The following is a 24,472-nucleotide window of genomic DNA, read 5'->3' on the forward strand; positions in this document are numbered from 1 at the left end:
CACTCATGCTCACACTGCAAGACGCTGCTCACTCCCATGTTCGCCCACACGGACCTGCGGTTCGTGGCTTCCCGGATGGTGGGGACGCGGCGCCAACCAGGCAGGGCTCGGTGAAGCTGGGAGGGTCGGGCGGCGTGGGTGCCATCTCCGTGGCCCGGGCAGCGCCCCGTGCTCCAGCCGCACCCCAAGCCCTCAGGCCGCGCCGGCCCCGCTTCCCTTCTCCACGGGGTGGCGGTGCTCCCCCTGCCAAGGGAGCACGGGGAGGCGGGCCTGCAGCAGATCCGGAGGCTGCAGGGCAAATCCCAGGCCCAGGCCAGCTGCCGCTCTGGGCAACTCTCACCTTCTGTGCCGAAATGCGACTCTGTGTGCCAAGCATGTATGTACGCACGCACAGGTGTGTAAACACGTGTGCATACGTGCGCATGCCTAAGCGTGTGCACACACAGGGTAGCATTGTGCATGTATGCCTGTGTGTGCCGGTGTGCATTACTCATGTATGTGAGTGTGCACATGTATGAGGGTGTTAGTGCACACGTGTGCACATAGTATATGCATGTGTGTGCACATTTGCATGTACTCATGTGAGTGCACATGCATGCACACACTACAGGCATGTGTGCCTGTGTGTGCACATGAGCACATACTCATGTGAGTGCACATGTGCATCTGGGTATGTATTAGTGCACACATACGTGCACATTGTGTATGCATGTGTGTGCATGTACTCATGTATGTGCGCATGTGTGTGAGTTTGTGTGTGTTGGTAATGGGACTTGAAATCGGGATTCTTAGCTTGTTCCTTCTCTACCACTTGAGCCATATCTTGAGTTCCTGCTTTTTGATGGTTCCTTGGAGATAAGACTTTTTGGACTAGGCTGGCCTTGAATCAGGATTCTCAGATCTACGCCTTCTGAACAGGTAGGGTTACAGGTGTGAGCCACTGGTGCCCTGTGTAACGTACTTATTTTCTTATATTTTGGCTGTAACTTTTTTTAGTCCTATGACCCACAAGCTCTACCCCTCTTCTCCCTGTGTGTCAGTGGACAGCATGCACACAGTTACTCAGCTCAGCTTCCTCCAGCTCACGGAGCAGACCCAGCACACTCAACAGTTTAGATGGCTCTGATGTAGTCACGCAGTCATAACCCACGACCTCTCTGTAAACCTTCCGCTGTTAGCAGCAGTCAGAACTCTGAAGGCCTCCCTATTTTTCTCTGCAATAGGTCAGCTAAGAGTCTCCCCTTCTACTTGGAGAAGTGAACCCTGACTGTTTGGGACAACCCCAGGCCAGCTTCACCGGTGATGGCTGTCTTGTCTGCTTTGGCGAGGGTGGCCAAAGAGGGTTTAGAAAAAAGTTTTAAGGGCTGGGCAAGTGGCTCAGTGGTAGAATGCTTGCCTTTCATGCATGAGGTCCTGGGTTTGATTCCTCAGCACCACATGAGCAAGAAATAAAAAGCCAGAAGTGGCACTGTGGGAAGGGATGGGAAGGGGAAACAAAGGAGGAGGCTACAATGCTTGATAAGAAATGTACTCATTATCTTGCCCATGTAATTGTAACCCCTCTGTACGGTATTTTCACAATTAAAAAAAAAAAGATAACCACTTTCAAGATTTACTGTGAAAAAAAAATCCAGAAGTGGTGCTGTGGCTCAAGTGGTAGAGCGCTAGCCTTGAGCTGAAGAGAGTTGAGGGACAGCACCCAGGCCCAGAGTTCAAGCCCCACGAACCACAAAAAAGAAAAAAAAATTAATTTTGCTGGGCACCAGTGGCTCACACCTGACATCCTAGCTACTCAGGAGGCTGAGATCTGAGGATCAGGGTTCAAAGCCAGCCCGGGCAGGAAAGTCTGTGAGACTCTTATCTCTAATAAACCACCAGAAAACCGGAAGTGGCGCTGTAGCTCAAGTGGTAGAGTGCTAACCTTGAGCTGAAGAGCTGAGGGACAGCACTCAGGCCCAGAGTTCAAGCCCCACGACTGACCCAAAAAAAAAAAAAAGTTTTAAAACTCGGCGGGGCGCCTTTCATCCTAGCTACTCAGGAGGCTGAGATCTGAGAATCACAGTTCAAAGCCAGCCCAGGCAGGAAACTCCATGAGATGCTTATCTCCAATAAACCACTCAGAAAACCAGATGTGGAGCTGGGGCTCAAGTGGAAGGGTGCTAGCCTTGAGTAACGAAGCTCAGGGACAGAGCCCAGGGTCTGGCTCCAAGCCCCAGAACCAGCACCAAAAAAAGAAAGAAAGAGAGAGAGGGAGGGGGGGAGAACAGAGACAGAGACAGACAGAGACAGAGATGAGACAGAGACAGAGAGACAGAGGGAGAGAAAGAGGGAGGTAGGGAGGGGCTGGGAAGGTGGCTCAGTGGTAGAGCGCTTGCCTTGCATGCATGAGGCCCTGGGTTTGATTCCTCAACACCACATTAGCAGAAAAAGCCTGAAGTGTGGCTCAAGTGGTAGAGCGCTCGCCTTGAGCTGAAGAGCTGAGGGACAGCGCCCAGGCCCAAAGCTCAGGTCCCACAATCGACAAAAAGAAAAATGTTTAAGACTCCTGAAAAAAATAATAAAGACACTTTCATTATAAAAGGATATTATAAGGCTAGGCACATATGGCTCATATCTGTAATCCTAGCTACTTAGGAAACAAAGATCAGAGGATCTCAGTTCAAAGCCAGCCTGGGCAGAAAAATTCATAGGACTCTTCTCCAATTAACAAGCAAAAAAGCCAGACTGAAGGCATGTCAAGTAGTGAAGTGTCAGCTGTAAGTGGAAAAGCCAAGCAAGGGCATGAAGCCCTGAGTTCAAACCCTAGTATCAGTGTGTGTGTGTGCTCTGTGCATCACCTTTATAATAACAATAAATAAAAAAGTAGATATTTCTTGATATTCCTTTTATGCTGTCCCTTCCTTCTTGTTTGAGATGGTCGTATAGAGATAATGCCTGGGGTAGGGCAGCCTCTTGGCGCACAAGGCCACGAGCACTAAGGCAACAAGTATATGTGAGATGGGCTGCTCCCGAAGCAAACTCATTATCAAGTGTATTGTGTAAGCTACTGCTAGTAAAACTGGGCTGCTGGCCTCTAACTCCCTCCTAAATGACCTGGACCAGTGTCCTTCCATCACCGTCCGGGCTGTGTGAATGAGCACAGGTCACATGCCAGCATGCACTGCCCCTGTCTCCACATCTGTCCTTACTGCGCCCCCTGTTTGGTCTGGTCATGCCTTCCCTCCCTGCCCACCCCAGGACCTCTCCTGTCCTGGAAGGGGTCTTCTCTGCCCTGAGGGTATGTGTTAGTTAGTTCCCTGTTGCTGTGACAAATTTCTGAAGACAACTTAAAGGAGGAAAGTTTTTACTTTTTTTTTTCTTCTCAATACTGGAGTTGATCCTTTTTTTTAGGCAGGTACTCTACCACTTGAGTCACACCCCTAGCCCTTTTTATTTTATTTTTTTTTCAAATAGGGTCTTGTGTCTATACTGGGGCTGGCCTGAACCTCAATCCTAATTACACTGGTTGGCCACCATATCCAGGTTTTATTGGCTGAGATGGGGTCTCTCTAACTTTTTGTCTGGACTGGCCTTGATCTCTTTTTTTTTTTTTTTTTTTTCCAGTCCTGGGGCTTGAACTCAAGGCCTGCGCACTGTCCCTGAGCTTCTTTTGCTCAAGGGTAGTTCTACCACTTGAGCCACAGTGCTACTTCTGGCATTTTCTGTGTATGTGGCACTGAGGAATGGAACCCAGGGCTTCGTGCATGCTAGGCAAGCATTCTACCACTGAGCCACCTTCCCCGCCCTGGCCTGAACTTCCTCTTCCTCTTCCTCCTCCTCTTCCTCCTCCTCCTCCTCCTCCTCCTCCTCCTCCTCCTCCTCCTCCTCCTCCTCCTCCTCCTCCTCCTCCTCCCCTGGCCTGAACTTCATCCTCCTCCTTCTCCTCCTCCTCCTCCTCCTTCTTCTTCTTCTTCTTCTTCCTCTTCCTCTTCCTCTTCTGTCAGTCATGGGGCTTGAACTCTGGGCCTATGTGCTGTCCCTCAGCTCTTCAGGTCAAGGTTAGCGCTCTACCACTTGAGCTACAGCGCCACTTCTGGTTTTCTCCTGGTTTATTGGAGATAAGAGTTTCACAGAGTTTCTGGGCTGGCTTTGAACCATGATCCTCAGATCTCAGCCTCCTGAGTAGCTAGGATTACAGGAGTGAGCCACCGGCGCCTGGCCCTGGCCTGAACTTCTATCTCTGCTTCCTGAGTAGTTAGAATTACGGTCTTGAGCCCCCATCACACCTGGCACCTTCTAGAAGTCCACGGTGGCATGGTATGGGTGAAGCAGGACGGCATGACAGAGAGAAAATGAAGGGGTTCCATTACTTTCCAACAGCCCACCAAGACTTATGAATCTATCCATGGATTATGAGGTCATAGCTATCATGATTTCTTCCCTTCTGAATAGTGCTACTCTGGGAACAAAGCATGCAATGTGAGCCTTGGGGACATCTTAGGTCCAAGCCAGAGCAGGGAAGAAAGGCTTCCAACAGGTTGGTGGCCCTGTTTCCTTACTGGATTCTAAACCAACAAAATTGCTATTGTGTGTACTGTTTGTTCCTGGTGAGAAGGCCAGATCTTCCTGCCTCCTCTGCCCTGTGGCTGGGAAGACTTCAGTGCTGCTAGGACCCCTGAGAACCTGTGCTGTGACCACTCCGCCCAGCACCTAGGAAGAGTGAGTCCACCGAGTCCCTGAAGAGAAGGTTGGCTCCCTGTCGGTGGAGCCATGCCCAGAAAAGAGGTGTTTGGTGAAGGCTTGCCAAGTGGAGGGATGGGGATGGAGGGATGGAAGGATGGAGGGATTCATGGGTGGTGGGATGGAGGGATGGATAGAGGGGTGGAGGGATGGAGGTATTGATGGGGGATGGATGGAGGGATGGGTGGAGGAATGTGTAGTGGGATGGAGGGATGGATGGAGGGATTGATGAAGGGATGGGTGAAAGGATGGAGGGATGGATGGAGGGATTTATAAAGAGATGGATAGAGGGATGGAGGGATGGATAGAGGGATGGAGGGATGGAGGGATGGGTGGGGGGATGGAGGAATGGGTGGTGGGATGGAGGGATGGATGGAGGAATGTATAGAGGAGTGGAGGGAGGGGTTGATGGATGGAGAGATGGAGGGAGGGATGAATAGAGAGGTGGAAGAATGGGTGGAGAGATGGATAGAGGGATGGGTGGAGAGATGGATAGATGGATGAACGGGTGGGTGGAGGAATGGATGGAGGGATGAAAGGATGGGTGGAGGGATGGAGGAATGGATGGAGAGATGGGTGAAGGCATGGAGGGATGGGTGGAGGGCTGAAGGGATGAATAGAGGGATGGATGGGTGGAGGGATGGGTAGAGGGATGGGTAGAGGGATGGATGAAGGAGGGATGGGTGGAGGGATGGAGTGATGGATAGAGGGATAGATGGATGGGTAGAGGGATGGATGAAGGAGGGATGGGTAGAGGGATGGAGTGATGGATGGAGGGATAGATGGATGGATGGAGAGATGAAGGGATGAATAGAGGGATGGATGGGTGGAGGAATGGATGGAGGGATGGGTAGAGGGATGGATGAAGGAGGGATGGGTGGAGGGATGAAGGGATGAATAGAGGGATGGATGGATGGGTAGAGGGATGGATGAAGGATGGATGGGTGGAGGGATGGATGGAGCAATGGGTGGAGGGATGGATAGAAGGTTGGAGGTAGGGGTTGAGGGATAGAGGGATGGAAGGATGGATGGAGGGACCGATAGAGGAGTGGATAGCGGGATGGGTGGATAAATGGGTGGAGGGATAGAGGGATGGATGGATGGTGGATGGGTGGATGGATGGAGGGGATGGAGGGAACGAGGGATGGGTGGAGGAATAGAGGAATGGATAGAGGGATGTGTTGAAGGATGGAGGGATGGAGGGATGGGTGGAGGGATGGAGGGATGGGTGGAGGGATGGATGGAGCGATGGATAGAGGGATGTGTTGAGGGACGGATGGATGGATGGGTGGAGAGATGGAGGGAGGGATGGATGGACGGATGGGTGCACCGATGGAGGTGCGTGCACCATGCCAGCTTCTCTCTAAGCCTTCATCTACCAATGGCGGAACGAGGGATCTGAGTGGCAAGGCTCGGCGCGGATTCAGTGTCGTTTCGCGGCCAGGGCCTCGGGTTCCTGACAGTGGCCGATCGGGCGCGCCGCGGCGGCGGGGGACTGCGCGCTGGGCCGGGGCGCGGGCGCGGCGGGGCCGGGGCCTGGTCCGCAGCGGGCGGGGTGGGGGCGAGCGGGCGACGCAGCCTCGGGGGCCGGGGCTCGGCCGGGCCTGGGGTCCGGGGTCCGGGCGACCGGGGCGGGGAGGGGGCCCGGTCCGCGGCGCGGCGCCGAGGCGCAGCCCCGGGCCCCCGCGGGGCCGGGCGGGGGCGGCGGCCGGGGCGGGGCCGGCGGGAGCCGGGGGCGGGCCCGGCGCGGATTGGCCGGGCGCCGCCGCGTGACCGGCCCCTTATAGGGCGTGGCGCGGGGCCGCTCGGTCGGGTGCGGCGGCGGCGGCCGGGCCGGGCGAGGTCCGCTGCGTCCCCGGCGTCCGGCGGCGGCTCCGCTCCGAGCCCCGGGCGCGCGGCGCGCCGTCCCTGCCGGGGCCTCGGGCCGGGGCCTCGGGGCGCCCGGGCGCCATGGTCCGCTTCGGGGACGAGCTGGGCGGCCGCTATGGGGGCGCGGGCGGCGCGGAGCGGGCGCGGGGCGGCGGGCCGGGCGGGCCGGGCGGGCCGGGCCCCGGGGCGCTGCCGCCGGGCCAGCGCGTCCTCTACAAGCAGTCCATCGCGCAGCGCGCGCGCACCATGGCGCTCTACAACCCCATCCCGGTCAAGCAGAACTGCTTCACCGTCAACCGCTCGCTCTTCGTCTTCAGCGAGGACAACGTCGTCCGCAAATACGCCAAGCGCATCACCGAGTGGCCATATCCTGCCGGGCGGGGCGGGGCGGGGCGGGGCGGCGCGGCCGGGGCCATCTTCCCGCGGGGAGGGGTCCGCGCGGTGTGCGGGTGTGCCGCCGCGCGTGAGCGCCCGTGCGCGCGGCCGCGGGGCCCCTGGTGCGGGGCCCCCTCGCTCGCTCGACGTCGGGGCGCGGGGCGTGCGGGGCGAGGGGCGCGCGGGGGGGCTCGGGGGGCGCGGGGCGTGCGGGGCGCGGGGGGCGCGGGGCGTAAGGGGCGGGGCGTGCGGGGCGCGGGGCGTGCGGGGCGCGCCGCCGGCGGGGTCTGCGCGGTGGGAGCGCCGCAGGGGCGCGGCCGGGCGCCGGCGGCCCGCGGGGCCCTGCGCGTGTGTGCGGGGCGGTTCACGTGTGTGGGGGGGCTGCGTGGCCGGGCGGCCTGTGAGCCTGCGCGAAGGCCTCGGCCGTGCGGGGCCCGCGGCCCGGGTCCGGCCCAGGTCCCGCGGCGGGCGGAGCGGGCGGCGGGGCCGAGGCGCTGTCCGCGGTGCTGACCGCCCGCAGGCGCCCAGGCGGGGCGGGGAGCCGGGAAGTCCTCAGCCCTGGGGGCCGGCCGCTGTGGCTGACCCGTCCTTAACCCGCACACTCCCTTCGAGTACATGATCCTGGCCACCATCATTGCCAACTGCATAGTGCTGGCCCTGGAGCAGCACCTCCCTGATGGGGACAAGACGCCCATGTCTGAGCGGCTGGTGAGTGCTCCCTGTGTGCGGCTGGTGAGTGCTCCCTGTCTGAGGGGCCGGTGAGTGCTCCCTGTGTGCGGCTGGTGAGTGCTCCCTGTCTGAGTGGCCGGTGAGTGCTCCCTGAGGGGGCTGGTGAGTGCTCCCTGTCTGAGGAGCCGGTGAGTGCTCCCTGTCTGAGGGGCTGGTGAGTGCTCCCTGTCTGAGGAGCCGGTGAGTGCTCCCTGTCTGAGGGGCTGGTGAGTGCTCCCTGTCTGAGGAGCCGGTGAGTGCTCCCTGTCTGAGGGGGCTGGTGAGTGCTCCCTGTCTGAGGAGCCGGTGAGTGCTCCCTGTCTGGCCGGTGAGTGCTCCCTGTCTGAGTGGCCGGTGAGTGCTCCCTGTCTGAGGGGCCGGTGAGTGCTCCCTGTCTGAGGGGCTGGTGAGTGCTCCCTGTCTGAGGAGCCGGTGAGTGCTCCCTGTCTGAGGGGGCTGGTGAGTGCTCCCTGTCTGAGGAGCCGGTGAGTGCTCCCTGTCTGGCCGGTGAGTGCTCCCTGTCTGAGGGGCTGGTGAGTGCTCCCTGTCTGAGGGGTTGGTGAGTGCTCCCTGTCTGAGGAGCCGGTGAGTGCTCCCTGTCTGAGGGGCCGGTGAGTGCTCCCTGTCTGAGGGGCTGGTGAATGCTCCCTGTCTGAGGAGCCGGTGAGTGCTCCCTGTCTGAGGGGCCGGTGAGTGCTTCCTGTCTGAGGGGCTGGTGAGTGCTTCCTGTCTGAGGGGCCGGTGAGTGCTCCCTGTCTGAGGAGCTGGTGAGTGCTCCCTGTCTGAGGAGCCGGTGAGTGCTCCCTGTCTGAGTGGCTGGTGAGTGCTCCCTGTCTGAGGGGCTGATGCATGCTCAGCCTGGGGTGGAGTGGAAGGACAGGAACAGTGTTAAGTGGCGTAACACGCTCTTCGGCTGGGAAACAGGGCAGCACCTGGGCACAGACTCCTCGGTCAAGGACCGGTGGGCCCTGCGCCTTGCCCACGTGTCCAGAGAGGAGGGCCCAGGCATGCTGTTCTGGCAGCTCAGGAGTCTCAGGTTTTAGCCCTGAGGTGAGGAGGCACCTGGTGAGGAGGACAGTGGTGTCAGGGTTCTTGGGTGCCAGTGAGGGGCGGGCCAGCTGCCCCCTCCCGCAGGGTCGATGGCCCGGAGTCCGGGGCTGTGCCCTCTGCCTCGGGGTTGTGTTCTGGGACCTGTTCGGACCTCTTTCCCCATGGGGTCTTCCTTGAGGCGCAGTCCCCTTACACATTCTGAATCACGAGTGCCTCCAGCCTCCTGCGAAGAGCTCCCCAGACCCCTGTGGGGCCTGCCCTTAATCACAGAACCTACGACAGTCAGCACCAGGCGAGGTCCATGGAAGGCTCTGAGTCCTGAGCGTCCAGGGTGGAGTGAGAGGCAGGGCAGGGCTTCAGGGTCCAGGCCCCTCACAGGGAGGTCATGGCGCACAGCCCATGACCTCTGCCTTTTGTCTTAGGGTCCATGTGGGCTGGATGTGGGGAGAGATTGTGGGGCCTCAGAGTCCACAGAAAGAGAAGCTAGAAGAGGGGCTGTGGAGGGGCCTGCGGACCCCGTAGATGCGGCATGAGACTGCTTGTTCTGTGCCGCTCTGGTATGGCTTCCCGTGCTTCTGTTCAGAGAAGGGTGTGCAGGATAGGTCTGTGGATGGCTTAGCTGGGCCCGGCACCCAGATACGTTGTGGTTTTGCCTCTCCTCCCACCCAGCTGTCCATAGGGGACAGGGCAGGGGAGGTGCCATGATTGGGAGAAGGCAGGTGAGTGGACATCCAAGGTGAGAAGCTTCCAGAGGGTCCTGGAAGGCAGGAGGCTTGGGTGTCAGAAGGGGTGGGGTGAGACTAGCCCCAGGGCTGAGGCTTGACAGGTCCCTCCTCCCTGACTCAGACTTCTGCGGGTGGTACCTGTTCTTTGTGGTAAGCATTCACTCCAGAGACCAGGTGAACCTTTATCTAGGAAGCAAGATTCCAGACGATAGGGTGTGGTTATATCTGGCCAGCAGGGCAGAGGGACTCGGTCAGCGCAGGGGTTCAGGTGTGAGTGGCGTTCGCGTGTTCTCCCAGGGTTCTCCCAGGGGTCATCGGAGGCCCAGCCGTGTGACTCTGCCTCTCACGTGTTTTCCTCTCAGGTTTGCTTTGTGGTGGAAGTAGAAGGGACATTCCCAGGGCTGGAGGTTTAAACTGTTGGGAGACAAATAGAATTTGCTTGACCCTGCCCAGTCTGGAGATCTGAGAAGCCATTTGCTGGCCGTAGTCCTACCACGTGGGCTCCCAGGGTAGATGAGAGCCGGAGCCTGAGAGACAGGCTGGAGGCTGCTGCCCAGGGGAGCCCCGTGGCAAGGGCTCCCACTATTGGCCAGCAAGCATTGGCAAGGCCCTCTTGGCTCCCTGTCTCTGGGGGCTCTGTTCACCTGCCCCCTACTTTCATAGCTGCAGGTGGCTGAAGTCCAGCGCCCCCCAAGCTACTGGCTGTCTGCACATTCAGCCTGACCAGCACTGAGTGACATACTCATTCAGGATGTGGCTTGGACGCTGCAGAGAGGTCTAGTGTGGGGCTTCCTTCCCAGGGACTGGACTCTTCCCTCATCTTTTCTTTTCTGTCTGCTTAATGAGAAGATTTCCCCCACCCCACCCAGGACAGGATCAGAGTCTTACCTTTGGAGAGAAGGGACCCTTCCAGGGGTAGTACTGCAAGAGTGTAGCCAAGAAGAGACCTTTGTCCCTGCAGAGTCCTCCTCCCTGTGTCCCTGCAGAGTCCTCCTCCCTGTGTCCCTGCAGAGTCCTCCTCCCTGTGACCCTGCAGAGTCCTCCTCCCTGTGTCCCTGCAGAGTCCTCCTCCCTGTGTCCCTGCAGAGTCCTCCTCCCTGTGACCCTGCAGAGTCCTCCTCCCTGTGACCCTGCAGAGTCCTCCTCCCTGTGACCCTGCAGAGTCCTCCTCCTCCCTGTGACCCTGCAGAGTCCTCCTCCTCCCTGTGACCCTGCAGAGTCCTCCTCCTCCCTGTGTCCCTGCAGAGTCCTCCTCCTCCCTGTGTGACCCTGCAGAGTCCTCCTCCTCCCTGTGTCCCTGCAGAGTCCTCCTCCTCCCTGGGTCCCTGCAGAGTCCTCCTCCTCCCTGTGTCCCTGCAGAGTCCTCCTCCTCCCTGTGTCCCTGCATAGTCCTCCTCCTCCCTGTGACCCCGCGGAGTCCTCCTCCCTGTGACCCTGCAGAGTCCTCCTCCCTGTGACCCTGCAGAGTCCTCCTCCTCCCTGTGACCCTGCAGAGTCCTCCTCCCTGTGTCCCTGCAGAGTCCTCCTCCTCCCTGTGACCCCGTGGAGTCCTCCTCCTCCCTGTGACCCTGCAGAGTCCTCCTCCCTGTGACCCTGCAGAGTCCTCCTCCCTGTGACCCTGCAGAGTCCTCCTCCCTGTGACCCTGCAGAGTCCTCCTCCTCCCTGTGTGACCCTGCAGAGTCCTCCTCCTCCCTGTGACCCTTCAGAGTCCTCCTCCTCCCTGTGACCCTGCAGAGTCCTCCTCCCTGTGACCCTGCAGAGTCCTCCTCCTCCCTGTGTCCCTGCAGAGTCCTCCTCCTCCCTGTGTCCCTGCAGAGTCCTCCTCCCTGTGTCCCTGCAGAGTCCTCCTCCCTGTGACCCTGCAGAGTCCTCCTCCTCCCTGTGACCCCGCGTAGTCCTCCTCCTCCCTGTGACCCTGCAGAGTCCTCCTCCCTGTGACCCCGCAGAGCTCTCCTCCAAGTCATGAGTCAGCATCAGAGAGGAGCACTGGGATGTACGGGCGCTCTGCTGTCCGGTCCCTTTGGGTGGTGGCAGCTTCAGCTGGCCACTGCTGGCAGCAGCCTGTGGCTGCTTCCCTGATGGACAAGAGAAGGAATTCTGGGCCAAGCAGTGGAGGGCGGGCAGGATTCTGGGAGAAAGGCACGGGCTCGTGGTCCACCAGCTTGGCAGGTTTGGAAACAGTGTGCACGCCAGCCCCCAGGGTAGACCGGCTTTCTGAAGGGCCATTGCTTCTGAGCGTCCACAGGCTGGAGGGCCAGCTTGCTGCGGTAGGTCTGGAAACCAGTACCTCCCGCCACCGCCACAGGTGGATGGACAGCCGCAGCTCCGCGGCCGGTCTCTGGGTCAGACCCGCCCTCCGCCTCGGGCGGCTGTCTCCTCCCCTCCTCCAGGACACCCACGGCACGGCACGTCCCGCTCCACTCCTCCTCTGACCCCTTTCTACTTTCTACGAAGTTCCACACTGTTTTCTCAGCCCCAGAGGGCCGGCTCAGTGTGATGCCCAGAAACGTAGCAGAGATGTAGCCTGGAATGGAGAGAAAAAAAATCTTTTTAGGGTCCCATTTTTGCTTTTTTGGCCACCCTGTTTCCTCCAGCCAAAGTTCCTTTCCTCAAAATCTACCTGAGGAGACCTCTGTCCCCTTGTGGCCATGCGTCGTGGAGGCTCCCTCAGCCCCACTGTATCTGGGTTCGAGCCTGGGTTTGCCACGGCCTCTGAGCCTCAGGTCCACCCTGCCGGGCCTCCAGCTGGGCTCTGAGTGGGTCCACAGCCGCCGTCACTCCAGCCCTCAGGGATGCGGCTTTTTGCTTCATTCAGTTTTTTTTCTTTTCTAATTCCTTTTTTGTTGTTGTTCTGGGGCTTGAGCTCAGGGCCAGGGCATTGTCCCTGAGCATTTTTGCTCAAGGTGAGTGCTCTACCATTTTGAGCCATAACTCCATTTCTGGTTTTCTGGTAGTAAATTGGATATAAAAGTCCTGCAAACTCTCCTGCCGAGGCTGGCTTCCAACGGCAATCCTCAGGGCTCAGCTTCTTCAGTAGCAGTGCTCGGCTCTGTTTTTATTTCCCTACCAGAATTTGTTCCTTCCTTCTAGGTTGTCTTGAATACATAATGGGCCCTGGATGAGTCTTGGAGGTTGACTCAAGGGCCAACGCTCAGGGTCAGGCTTAGGTGTCTGATGGGTTTAGCTATGGTCTCTGCCCAGTTCTTCCGTCTCCATGCCTCTGATTCTTTAGACCGAGGAGGACTGCAGAGGGCATTGAAAGGGTTTCTCTAATGAATACAAGGACTTACATATGCCTCAAGAGTATTGCCACTATCTTTATTACATCCCTTAAGGTCCACTACCAGACTAACAGCAAAGGACGCAGGTACTCTGTGAGTGGAGCAGAGTCTGAGATGCCAGGGTTGGAGCTCCACTGGGCTGCGGGTGTGTGAACTGTGATGTGCCCTAGTGGGGAACCTGTGCAGATGAACAGTGCTGAGTGGTCAAGCCCTCGTGGTCCAGGGGACGTGGGGGTCCTGCCTACGGGCAGTGGGGGTGGCCCTGGCACCGGGGCGGAGGTAACCCCTGTCTCTGCTTCTCCCCAGGATGATACGGAGCCCTATTTTATCGGGATCTTTTGCTTTGAGGCGGGCATCAAGATCATCGCTCTGGGCTTTGTGTTCCACAAGGGCTCCTACCTGCGGAATGGCTGGAACGTCATGGACTTTGTGGTGGTCCTCACGGGGTAGGTGGGCCTGGCTGGGCGCACCGTGCGCATGTGATCACTCTGCGGGGCTGCGGAGGGAGGGCGCCAGTGCAGATGCAGGCCTTGGTGGGAGGGGATTCTTCCTCCCCAGGGGTGTGTCTGTACTGTGCTTTTTGCTGAAAGGCTGTTCTCAGTGGGTAAGTTTGCCGAGAGAGACTTTCAGGGAGGAGGCTCTCACCTGTCTGAGATCTTGGGGAGGCACTTTACAGTTTGGGGAGCTACATGAGCTGTCTTCCTGAGATCTCTGAGTAGGCCTTGCGTCTTCTGCATCTCTGTCCTGGGAATTGCTTAGTCAGCGTGTCCGTCTACTACTTCCCACAAGTGCTTCCTCCTCCTCCTGACCAGCATGCCCCGCCCTGGCAGCCCAGGCGTCCGGGAAGGCGCACGCCTCCGTCCTGAGTCCTCACAAGCCTTGGCTGCATATGGTCTGAGGGGCACTTGAGGTCACAGTAGTGTGTCTGCTGTGGAGCTGGTGCTCTGACCCCAGGGTGACGCTGCTCCCAGGGCCCCCCGGGCTGGGGTGGCCGTCTGACCTTCTCTGGGCCTCATAGTCCCTGAAGGCTCAGAACCCAGCCCGGGGAGCGGGGAGCAGCCACTGTGGGTGGGAGTGGCTCTTTCAAGGGGCAGTGTTGTTGCAGAATCCATGTCTCTTGCACACTGACTGCCCCATGTGGCCTGGTACATGTGGAAGAGTTGAAGGGGAGGAGAAAGGGACTCTAGGAGCCTTGGTCTGGGGCACCAGCATAAAGAAAGTCTGGTAACGGTCTCCAGGCTCCTGAGAAAGCCCTGAGAGGGCCGGTCCCCTGCCCTGCTGCCTGTGCGCAGCCTTTGAGGACCACATTTGCAAGCTTACAGAGGAGGGAGGGTCCCTAGAACAGTCCGGGGCACGCCCAGGCAGCCCCAGGGCCTTGTGCTGCTTGGTGAGTGCTTGGGAACACCTTGTGAGTTGCTCCCTGCCCTGGGATCGTGGCACTTAAGGAGTTCATGGAAAGCCCTCTGTGTCTCTGGGGAGGTCTGGTGCTGTCGGTGGGGAGAGCGCACGAGCTTGGAGACCCAGCACTCCACCCCCCCTCCCGTTCAGGGCTGCTCCGTGGGGCATCGGGAGTCGCTGCCACTGTTTACAGCTTTCTCTCCCTCTAGATACAGGTCCCTGAAGGGAAGAGCAATGTCTCTGTTTTTCAGGGTTTCCCCTGAGCCTAGCCTGGGGTAGGTACCTGGGGGCGGGGAGTGAGTCGCTGGTGTCCGGGGGTCTGCTGGACCGGCTCGTAGCTGCTGCCCAAGGAGCTGGCGTCACTGCCTGCACCAGCTGTATCTTCCTGTATCTTCCAGAACGCAGATTGGGTTTGGCTGAATGAGGTCCTGAGATGGGGGCAGCCCAGGGCTGCTTTGGGGAGCTCCAGTGAGGATTCCCAGGCCCCAGGGGCCGTGAGCAGAAGGCAGGGCTGTGTCTCTTTTCTGCTTCTCACGTCCCTGCCAGTGTTTTTCTTGCCCCCACTCCCACCCACCATGGTTCTCCCTCTCCTCCTGCTGTTCCCACCCCTCTTCTCACTCAGCCTCCTGGACCGTGTCTTTTCCTAGCTTCTGCTGTGTTTGCAGGAGGTCTGGTGTAGGTGTTGGTTTCAGGCTCCTCTCTGCACTGCACCCTTTGAGGTGTGCTGGGTTGGAAGGGAATCTTTAGGGGGGTGGGGGTGGGGTCCTCTGTGTCCCTTGGGACCACAGTCACATGGGGAGTTTCTCGTGGGCTCCCACACACACGTGGACTTGCGTGTAGGCCTGCGTGTGGGGGAGGTGCTGGTCTGTGGGGACTCAGGGAAGAACCCTGTCCCTCCCCTCCTGAGCTGGGGTCCCCATGGCCGTGATGTGTCCAGGACAGGGGAAGAGGTTCTCTTGTGACTTTGTTTTTAATTAGGTTATTTAATTGGTGCTCAGAGGGCTAGACGCACAGTGGTGGAGTCAAGAAGCGTTGTAGTGTGTTGCCTGGTGAAACCTCTAGGGTCCCCAGGGCCAGCTGGGCTCTCTCTGCGTCTGAGGCTGGTGTGCAGGTGGGGAGATGCCTGATGCCCGAGGGGCTTTGTCCCTGCGTCTGAGGCTGGTGTGCAGGTGGGGAGATGCCCGATGCCCGAGGGGCTTTGTCCCTGTGTCTGAGGCTGGTGTGCAGGTGGGGAGATGCCGAGGGGCTTTGTCCCTACTTCTCCCCCAGAGACGCCAAGGCTCAGCACCCATCATTGGATACCTCACCCTTTTTTTTTTATGGTCGGCCGTGGGGCTTGAACTCTGGGCCTGGGCGCTGTCCCTCAGCTCTTTGGCTCAAGGCGAGTGCTCTACCACTTGAGCTACAGCACCACTTCTGGTTTTCTAGCAGTTTATTGGAGGTAAGAGTCTCCCGGACTTTCCTTCCTGGACTTTCCTGTCCAGCCAGGCTTTGAACGTGATCTTCAGACCTCAGCCTCCTGAGTAGCTAGGATTACTGGCGTGAGCCACTGGCGCCCTGCTTTACTTCACCCTTTTCTTAGGTCTCTGTCATGTTATCTGCACCTGTGGTTGGTGGGTACAAAGGCTACCCTTGGCTTTGCCTGTGCTGAGCACCTGTTGCCCTGGGGATGTGGGTGGGGTCTGGGTGAGATACCAGAGCCCCAGTCCAGCCTGCCACTGGGGATGTTGAAAATTCCTGGGGACCCAGACCTTGTGTGAGATTTCAGCAGCTTCTCCAAACACTAGCAATGTGGTGGAGGGCTGTGGTCCTCGGCCCCTGGAGTGGGTGGAGGGCTGTGGGCCTGGGCCCCTGGCGTGGGTGGAGGGCTGTGGGCCTGGGCCCCTGGGGTGGGTGGAAGGGTGGAGGGCTATGGGCCTGGGCCCCTGGGGTGGGTGGAGGGGTGGAGGGCTGTGGGCCTGGGCCCCTGGGGTGGGTGGAGGGGTGGAGGAGTGTGGGCCTGGGCCCCTGGGGTGGTTGGAAGGGTAGAGGGGTGTGGGCCTGGGCCCCTGGGGTGGGTGGAGGGGTGTGGGCCTGGGCCCCTGGGGTGGGTGGAGGGGTGTGGGCCTGGGCCCCTGGGGTGGGTGGAGGGGTGGAGGGGTGGAGGGGTGTGGGTGGGTGGAGGGGTGTGGGCCTGGGCCCCTGGGGTGGGTGGAAGGGTGGAGGAGTGTGGGCCTGGGCCCCTGGGGTGGGTGGAGGGGTGTGGGCCTGGGCCCCTGGGGTGGGTGGAGGGGTGTGGGCCTGGGCCCCTGGGGTGGGTGGAGGGGTGTGGGCCTGGGCCCCTGGGGTGGGTGGAAGGGTGGAGGGGTGGAGGGGTGTGGGTGGGTGGAGGGGGGGGCCTGGGCCCCTGGGGTGGGTGGAAGGGTGGAGGGGTGTGGGTGGGTGGAGGGGGGGGCCTGGGCCCTGGGACAGGTGGCTGGGAGCTGGGTCTCTCCATTGTAGCCCCTGTTCCCTGATAAGCCAGCAGGGAAGTGCCACAGACTTGTGTCCCTTGGTGGGGTAGTGAGGCCTCTCAGGCCCTGCTGCCCCTCCCCCTCACTGTCTAGTCTACTGCAGCGTCTGCGTGGACTGGATGTACCGCCATCGGAGAGTTTGGCCTGGGACCAGGACCCCAGCACTTCCTCTCCCAGGAAGACACGATGCTATGTGGGGGGGTAAACTGAGATCCAGAAGTTTGGTTGAGCCTAATCTGGAGGAAGTAGGAGGAGAGCTGCTGTCCTGGTTTAGATGGGGTCATCTGTCCTGCTGTTCTTTGCCCATCCTTCTGTGCAAGAACTCTCTGCCCTGTCCGCTTCCTGTCTGTCTGCTCCCCTGCACGCTTCTCTGTCGGCCACCTGAGCTGCTGTTCTGCTGATGCTCACGCCATCATTCCGTTAAATAACTCATGTTCCATGTCTGCCCAGCCCCTGCCTGTAAGGGTGAGCAGCTTCTTCAGTCTATTTCTTCTTGGCACAGTCAGCTTCCGATACCTGGACAGGCATGCTGCATGATGTGTGTCCCCACCTCCTAACCCTAACCCTAACGCTGTTAGAATGTGAAACTAGGGCAGGTGCGGCTCATAGCTGGGTTTGTTGTCTTGGTAGACACATAATAAAACCATTCAGCCTATGAAAAAGTGAATGACTGCCTGTGGTGAGGGCAGCCAGGGAAGGCCTTGGTTTCAGGGGCCTGCAGGCTTGAGGGTATGGCCCTGCTCCCTGGGAAGAGCTGTGGCCACAGTGCTGGCTAAGGGTGTGGGTGTGAAGGGCGTGGGGAGATGGAGAGCCCCCCAGGTTTCTGGAGCTGTGGGCTGCCTCGGCAAGGCAGCTGAGGCCCCGTGGAGGTGAAGGGAAGGTGACGTACCCTGGCGGGGTGGGTGTGGGAGTGGGGACCTTTGGACAACACTGGCTTCTGACTGCCCGCCAGGAGGTTGTAGTAAGGTGGGGAGGAGTAGGCAGTGCTGGAGGGGAGATCAAGGCTCACAGTGTCTGTAGGTTTGGGGTTTACTGCCTGCTTAGGCATGGACAGGCATGCCCCAGAGAGGCAGACAGAGGGACCAGCACTGGAGCTCTGTCTGTGGGTGTGTCTAGGGCCCCAGGTAGTACAGGTCTGTATATCTGCAGCAGGTGTCTAGAGGACATACCTAGGTATAGCCGCGTAGACAGGCTGCAGTACTTCTAGACTGTATCTTCTCACACTGAATTTGTAGGCAAGTAAATAAGGTGTAGTATGTGAAGATGAGCTGGGTGATTCAGTAGTTAGGAATGAGAAGACGTAGGAGACACACAGGAGAAACAAGAACATAGGAGAGACAAAAATGAGATGGAGGAGACAAAGTAGAGAGAGCAAGGAGCAGATGACAGGGGAGCTGAGACTGAATCAGTGAGTGCGTTTCCCCGTGTCTCTCCCTGCTGCCCTCCCGTCTGCTCATCCCCTTGCTCTGTACCCTGGGGGGGTTTTCTGGGGTACCCATCCCTTCTCCCTGTTCAGACCCTTGCCCTTGTGGATCCTTCAGGGATCAGGAGCACGCTGCCTGCCTGTGGGACACAGGGTGGTTCTGGTGGTGTGTCCTTCCACCGGGGCCAGAGATGTCCCTACATTTAGCCGCAGTGAGGAGCTGTGCCTCTGGGCATAGGATGACCGGGCTGGACACCCTAATGGACACAGGGTGGAGAGCACTGTCGTGAGGTGAAAGCCAGAGACAGCAAGCCCCGCCAGGCAGTGGGGGCCAGGAGAAAGGAACCCTCATGGAGTCTGGGTATATTCAAGAGGCTCTCTGGATACTTTGCGAAGGCAGAGCCCAGTCCAGTCCCGTGGAGCCTCCTCAATCCAGTTCTCACACCCCAGGCTGCTTCTCCCAGCCTGAGCCGCAGCCCCGTGGTGACCCTCCAGCTGCCCCCAGCAATACGCTTTGGCCTGGAGGGGCTGGGTTCCCAGATGTTAGGTCAAGGTCCCAGGAGCCAACAGCCCAGATGTCCACAATCCCTCTCTGGTGCTTTTCTTCATGGTATTGGGGACAGCAGAGAGTGGTGTCCTGACTCAGGCAGGTGTCTCTCTAGGGGACATTTTCAACCACAGCTTCTCATTTTACTCCAAATTAAACCGAGCCTTCTTTCCAGGACATGTAATTAGAGATCAGTCCCTCCCTCTCTGGGCTTGGCTCCTGAGGGAAGAGGAGAGTGTGTGGTTGCTGCACAAGACGAAGGCTCTGCTTCATGGCTGCCCTTGGCTGCCAGTGACCACTGCAGCGCTCTCTCCTTTGGTCTTGTTTGATGCAAGCCCCATTTTGGACCTGCAGGTCCTTCCTGGGTATGGTGAAAGATGAGAAGGCGCCGGGCCTGGGAACAGACCCACAGGAAGGTGTCATAGACACCTTCACAGGGCGTTGAGGGGCACAGGACCTCCCTACATGTGACTCAAGACTTTGTGTCTGAACTTAGGAGACACTGTGCCAAGGACAGCGATGCGGGTTGGAGCATGGCTGACCCCACTGTGTCTCCAGCAGTCCCGGCTGTCCACCACAGCCTGCTCTGTTCCTTACCTGCTTCTCTTGACCATTCCTCTGTGGGAAGAGGGGTCTGGTGCTGGTCGAGTGGATCACTGGCTCCCAGGAGGCTGGACTCCCTCTATCCTCCCCAGCCAGAGGCCTGTAGGGACCAGTTGGGTGGGCTGACTCCCACAAGCAGCCCCTGAGCAGCACAGGGTGTGCCTGCACAGCGTCCTGGGGTTCCATTCGGAGTCCCTCCAGCATCCCCGGAGCCCCGCCGAGGATGCCCCATCTCCCCCGGGCTTGCATCCCTGAGGACCCACAAGGTCCACTTAGCACAGCAGGCCCTGCCCTGTGCATCCCTGGTGGAAATGACACGCATGGGGTTAATGGGTTATGATGGCAGCTGTGGTCCAGAACCGGGGTCTGTTCTTCAGGCGGTCCGTCTGGACAGCTCTCCCCACTCCCGCACGTGTCTCTGCTGTTACGCCCTGCCCTGTTGGGTGGAGTCAGACACCCCCGCGGCACAGGCCCCACGCTGCGGATTTATAGAGGGGCGTACTCCCTGCCCTGTCTCCTCCCTCCCCTTCCCCACTTGCTCCTCAGTTTAAGGGCTTTGGATGCTCTTCCCCGCAAGTCCTGGGAGGTCCAGATCCTGAGGCTGCTGGCAGCCCCAGGTTCACCCCTGAGGGATCCTCTCCTGGGTCTCCTTGCCCATGTGTGTTCGGGACAGGGAGCTCTCCTATGAGAATCCGAATCCAGAAATCATCTGGTAGAGGTACTGCAGGGCCAGCTCGCTGGGGTGGGGGTACGGGGCTGGTGCACAGACCCTGGGGCTCGGCCTGCCCGGTTCAGAGCTCTGGGAGCGATGCACGTCTTGTCTCCTGCGTTTCCCACTCTGGCCTCTGGTAGCAGGTGTGCACAGGTCTACCTTCCTCATTGCTGAAGGGTCAGGTGAACCCTTGAGGGTGCCCTTGTTACCCACCAAACACTGACCCAATGTTGGGAGAGTACACAGGTCCCGACAGCTCAGACCCACCATCGGGGCTCAGGAGCCTCGTTCCTTAGGCCCCCTCTGTCCCCTGCCAGTGCCCCTTTCCCAGGACCAACCAGACTCGGGTAGGGCAGCTTAGGCCCCGCACCCTGCCCCTCATCACTGCAAGCCCAGCCTCCACAGACTCCCAGTTGCCTCTTGCAGTCTGTGGGGAAGCCGGCTGGCAGAATGGCCTAGCCCTGCCCACAGCTCTGCAGCTGCCAGCTCAAGACCAGGTGTGCAGGAACAGAGCTTCCCCGTGGGGGATTCCCCCAAGGGGAAGGGATGGTACCCTCGCAGAACCTCCCATACCAAGTGCCCAACCAAGCCAAAGACTGGCCCTGCTGTGGTTACTGGCAAATGCTGGCAAGGGTTGGCACAGGATGGACCTGGGACACTGGAAACCCCTGTTGTGAGAGAACTAGAGGCTTGTGGCAGGGAGCTGTCCAGGGGCGGTGGGAGGGGAGGGATGGATGGTCTGGGCCAATCCCTCCCTGGACCGTGGGCCTCTGAAGGGACTGGCTGGGACTTGGACGCGGCAGCATTTGCGTAAATGCCCACATTTCCATCTTGCCTAGAAGTCCCAGGAGCCCCAGGAGCCCCCTCCTTCTGGAGCTGATTCTCATCCCCCAGCTGGCTTTCCTCAGCCAGCACCCTGGTCTCATTTGTGACGCCATCCGGGGCTCAGGTGTGGGTGTTCTGTTCCTTGGAGCTGTTCCATGGGATCCAGGAGCTGTGGGGCGCAGTGGCCTGGGACCAGCCAGCCCCTCATCCTGTCCCCGACCCCACAGAGGTTATTGGCTGTGAGGTTGGCATGGGGTGGTAGATTTGCTTATTGTGTCTTGGCCTCATCTTCACACTAGAGTTGAGTTGAGATTCACATGGAAGTGGGAATGGATGCTAATGGCTTCTCTCATTATGAGACCTGAATCTGGTCCCCAGACTGAAAAGGAAGTGGTGAGCATGTGCTTATCACAGCTCGGCTCCCTGGCTCCAGGGCCCTCTCAGGCCTTGGGAGTGGTGGGGTAGGCTTTTTGCTGTCCTGCCTCCTACCCTGTTTGCCGCTTCATCTGCTTGCGCGGTTATCTGCCGCATCGAGCGGGTGCTGGCCCCAGGCATGCCCGCAGCCCTGGGACACCCATCCCGGCCTCTCCTCCAGGAGCCCCCTTCGCAGAGACCCTTTCCTTTCCCTCAGATCATGGTGGCCGGCCGGGAGGAAGAGCCTGCCCCAGCCGTGATGGGGCTGTGTGGCGGTGCTGATCCCGATCCCGTGATGCGTGTTTGGTGCGGAGCCCAGGCCACCTCTCCACTCCATTTTCCAGGGCTTTCCTCCGACCCTGAGGGGCTCCTCATGCTGCTCTTCCCGCGAGGCCTCATCTCCCTGGAAGGGTGCTTTGTGGATCTGTAGGCTGCCATAACAAAGCTCTGGAAAAACACACCACAGGCCTTTGCTCTCTCAAACTCTGGAGGCCGTAGTCCAGCTTGCAGTCCTAACCTGGCCGCTGGGGTTGTGCAGCGTCCTGTCTGAGGAATCTGAAAGGGGCCCAGCCACACCCTCCCCAGCACCTGCTCTCAGCTCTTCCTCGGGGCGTGAAAGGAGGGAAGGAAGGCTGTACCTGGTGGCGGGTGGTCAGACCCTCTTCTTTCTCTAGCAGGTCTCAGTGTTAGGGGGTTGACCTGCAGTCTGTTAGGCGGTGAATCTCTCTGATAGGCCCTTGTCAAGTAGGCTCCCGGAGACCTGCGGTTCCCTGCTCTGCCCAGGCAGGCTCAGGGTCTGTGTGTGCCTGGCATTACCCTCCAGCAGAGGCTTTCTGGGGTGGTGGTGGCGCCCGTGCTTCCTGGCCCAGAGGTTGGAGTGTAGGCACAAGGGCAGCACCAATCGGCGGTGGTGGAGAGGTGAGTGGGAGCCATGAGCTGACTGGAACAAGAACGAGAGCTGACTGGAAAGTTCTTACCTGCTGACCGTGTTCTACTATGGCAGCTCTATGAGACTGTGACTGGGAGCTGACGTTAACTCTCTTAAAGAAATGAGTTTATTTTGAGCTAGTGTATATTATAATTGTAGTTGTAACAAATAGCACCCTCACCCAGTTTCCCCCAGTGACAGCAGCTTATAAAACCACCATGGTGCTGAACTCCAGGAGGCTCCCCCGTCTGCCCGCCGTGCTCTGCCACCGGCCCCGCTTCCCTCCCCTCATGCCTGGAAACCACACAGCTTAACTTGTCATTTCAAGAATATTATGTAAGGGTAAGCATATTTTTGGATTGGCTTTTTTCACTCAGCACAATTTTCTGAAAATGGATTGAGACGGTTAATGTATTAAAAACAGTTTGCTGTTATACTTCAGGGATGTGAATTGGTTCTAGACCACTGAAGAAAAGCAAATCTCACAACAAAGCAAGTCTCACGAATCTTTTGGCTCCCAGTGCGTATAAAAATTAAGTTTAGGACTTGGGAAGGTGGCTTAATGGTAGAGTGCTTACCTAGCATGCATGAAGCCCTAGGTTCAATTCCTCAGTACCACATACACAGAAAAAGCTGAAAGTGTCCAGTCCCTGAGTTCAAGTCCCAGAACTGGCAAAAAAAAAAAAATTAGCCAGGTGCCAGTGCTCATGTAGATCTTGGTTCAAAGCCAGCCCAGGCAGGAAAGTTTGTGAGACTCTTATCTCTAATTAACCACCAGAAAACCAGAAGTGGTGCTGAGGCTCAAGTAGTAGAGCACTTGCCTTGAGCTGAAGAGTTCAGGGACAGTGTCTAGGCCCAGAGTTCAAGCCCCACAACCCACCAAAAAAAAAAAAAAAATCAGGCTGGGACCGTGGCTTAGTGGTAGCGTGCTTGCCTAGCATGCATGAAATCCTGGGTTTAATTCCTTATTACCACATAAACAGAAAAAGCCAGAAGTGGCACTGTGGCTCAAGTGTTAGGGTACTAGCCTTGAGCAAAAGAAGCTCAGGGACAATGTCCAGGCACTGAGTTCAAGCCCCAAGACTGGCCAACCCCCCCCCCCCCCCGCCTTAAACTTAAAACTTAAGTTTAAAAACAACGTCAACAAAGAAAACCCTCTTGTTTCCATGTCTTGGAGTTCATTTTGCTTAGCATCATCTTATATGATCATATGTATGTAGCTATTGAGCTATTCTGCTCATCTGCTAGAACTATTCTAGACATATACTAAGTATTACAAATGTGGGAAACCATGGATTCTATGTTTCTTTGGTTCTGTCTTACTTCACTCAATATGATTTTTTCCAAGTCTTTCCATTTCCATGGGGCAATGTGATTCTTGAAGCATAGAATTGGTTTTATTAAGTGTGCAATAGCATTATGTCTAAAAAAATGTAATTACTTGCTTAAAAATACTTGATTAAAAATGCTAGCAATCTCCTGGGTGTTCTGTGAGCCTTTGGGCTGGTATCTGTGGGGCCTTACATCAATGTTGATGGCTGTAGACTCTCAGGATAGCAGCTGCTGAGTGACGATGTGTCTGGGGCAGGTTTTTTTTTTTTTTCTGGTTGTGGGGCCTGGGCACTGTCCCTCAGCTCTTCAGCTCAAGGCTAGTGCTCTATCATTTGAGACACAGCTCCACTTCTGGCCTTTTCTGCTTATGGGGTGCTGAGGAATCAAACCCAGGGCCTCATGCATGTGAGGCAAGTGCTCTACCACTGAGCCACCTGCTCAGCCCCCTCCCTTTTTTTTTGTACTAGGATTTGAACTAGGCTTTCTACTTGCTGCTGGTGCTCCTACCCCTTTAGCCACACCCCAGGCCCTTTTATTTTATTTTGTTTTGCAGCTCTGTTCTCATAACTGCTAGGCTAGCATGAGCCTGCTTCCTATACTTCCTGCATAGCTGGGATTGCAGTGTGCCCTACCATGCCAACTTGTCCTTTTTTTTTTTTTTCTAATTAGTTTATGGGCGGGGAAGCGTGAGCCACTAAGCCCAGCATAGCTTGTTCTTTGAGATAGGGGGTCTCCAACCTTTTTTCACCAGGTGGTCTTGATACAGTCTGAGAGCCACCGACCCTTCCAGGTCCCACTTGGAATCCTAATCTTTTTGTTTTTGTTTTCTTTTTGGTTCTGGGGCTTGAACTCAGGTCTGGTACTGTCTCTGAGCTCCTTTTGCTTAAGGCCAACACTACCACTTGAGCCACAGTGCCATTTCTGGCTTTTTTGAGTAGTTTATTGGAGATAAGAGTCTTACAGAGTTTCCTGCCCAGGCTGGCTTTGAACTGTGATCCTCAGATCTAAGCCTCCTGAGTAGCCAGGATTATAGGTGTGAGCCACAGGTATCTGTCTCCTCTTGTGTTTTT

General features: G+C 57.9%; 1 protein-coding gene across 4 annotated transcripts in view; it reads left to right on the forward strand.

Moving 5' to 3' along the window:
* Positions 1-6,669: 6,669 nt before the first annotated feature.
* Cacna1b (calcium voltage-gated channel subunit alpha1 B) overlaps positions 6,670-24,472 on the forward strand; it is a 170,185-nt gene continuing 152,382 nt past the window's right edge. For 3 of the 4 annotated variants that reach the window (XM_070015198.1, XM_070015199.1, XM_070015200.1), the window contains exons 1-2: positions 7,571-7,671; positions 13,035-13,174. In XM_070015198.1, coding sequence (XP_069871299.1) covers positions 7,579-7,671; positions 13,035-13,174 — 233 coding nt within the window. In that variant the 5' untranslated portion in view covers positions 7,571-7,578. Of the gene's footprint in view, positions 6,954-7,565; positions 7,672-13,034; positions 13,175-24,472 lie in introns of those variants that run through there. The other variant, XM_070015201.1, reaches the window with a different exon arrangement.

The sequence above is a fragment of the Dipodomys merriami genome, unplaced genomic scaffold (genome assembly GCF_024711535.1).
Source record: "Dipodomys merriami isolate MVZ:Mamm:240054 unplaced genomic scaffold, mDipMer1.0.p SCAF_11, whole genome shotgun sequence".
NCBI lineage: Eukaryota > Metazoa > Chordata > Mammalia > Rodentia > Heteromyidae > Dipodomys > Dipodomys merriami.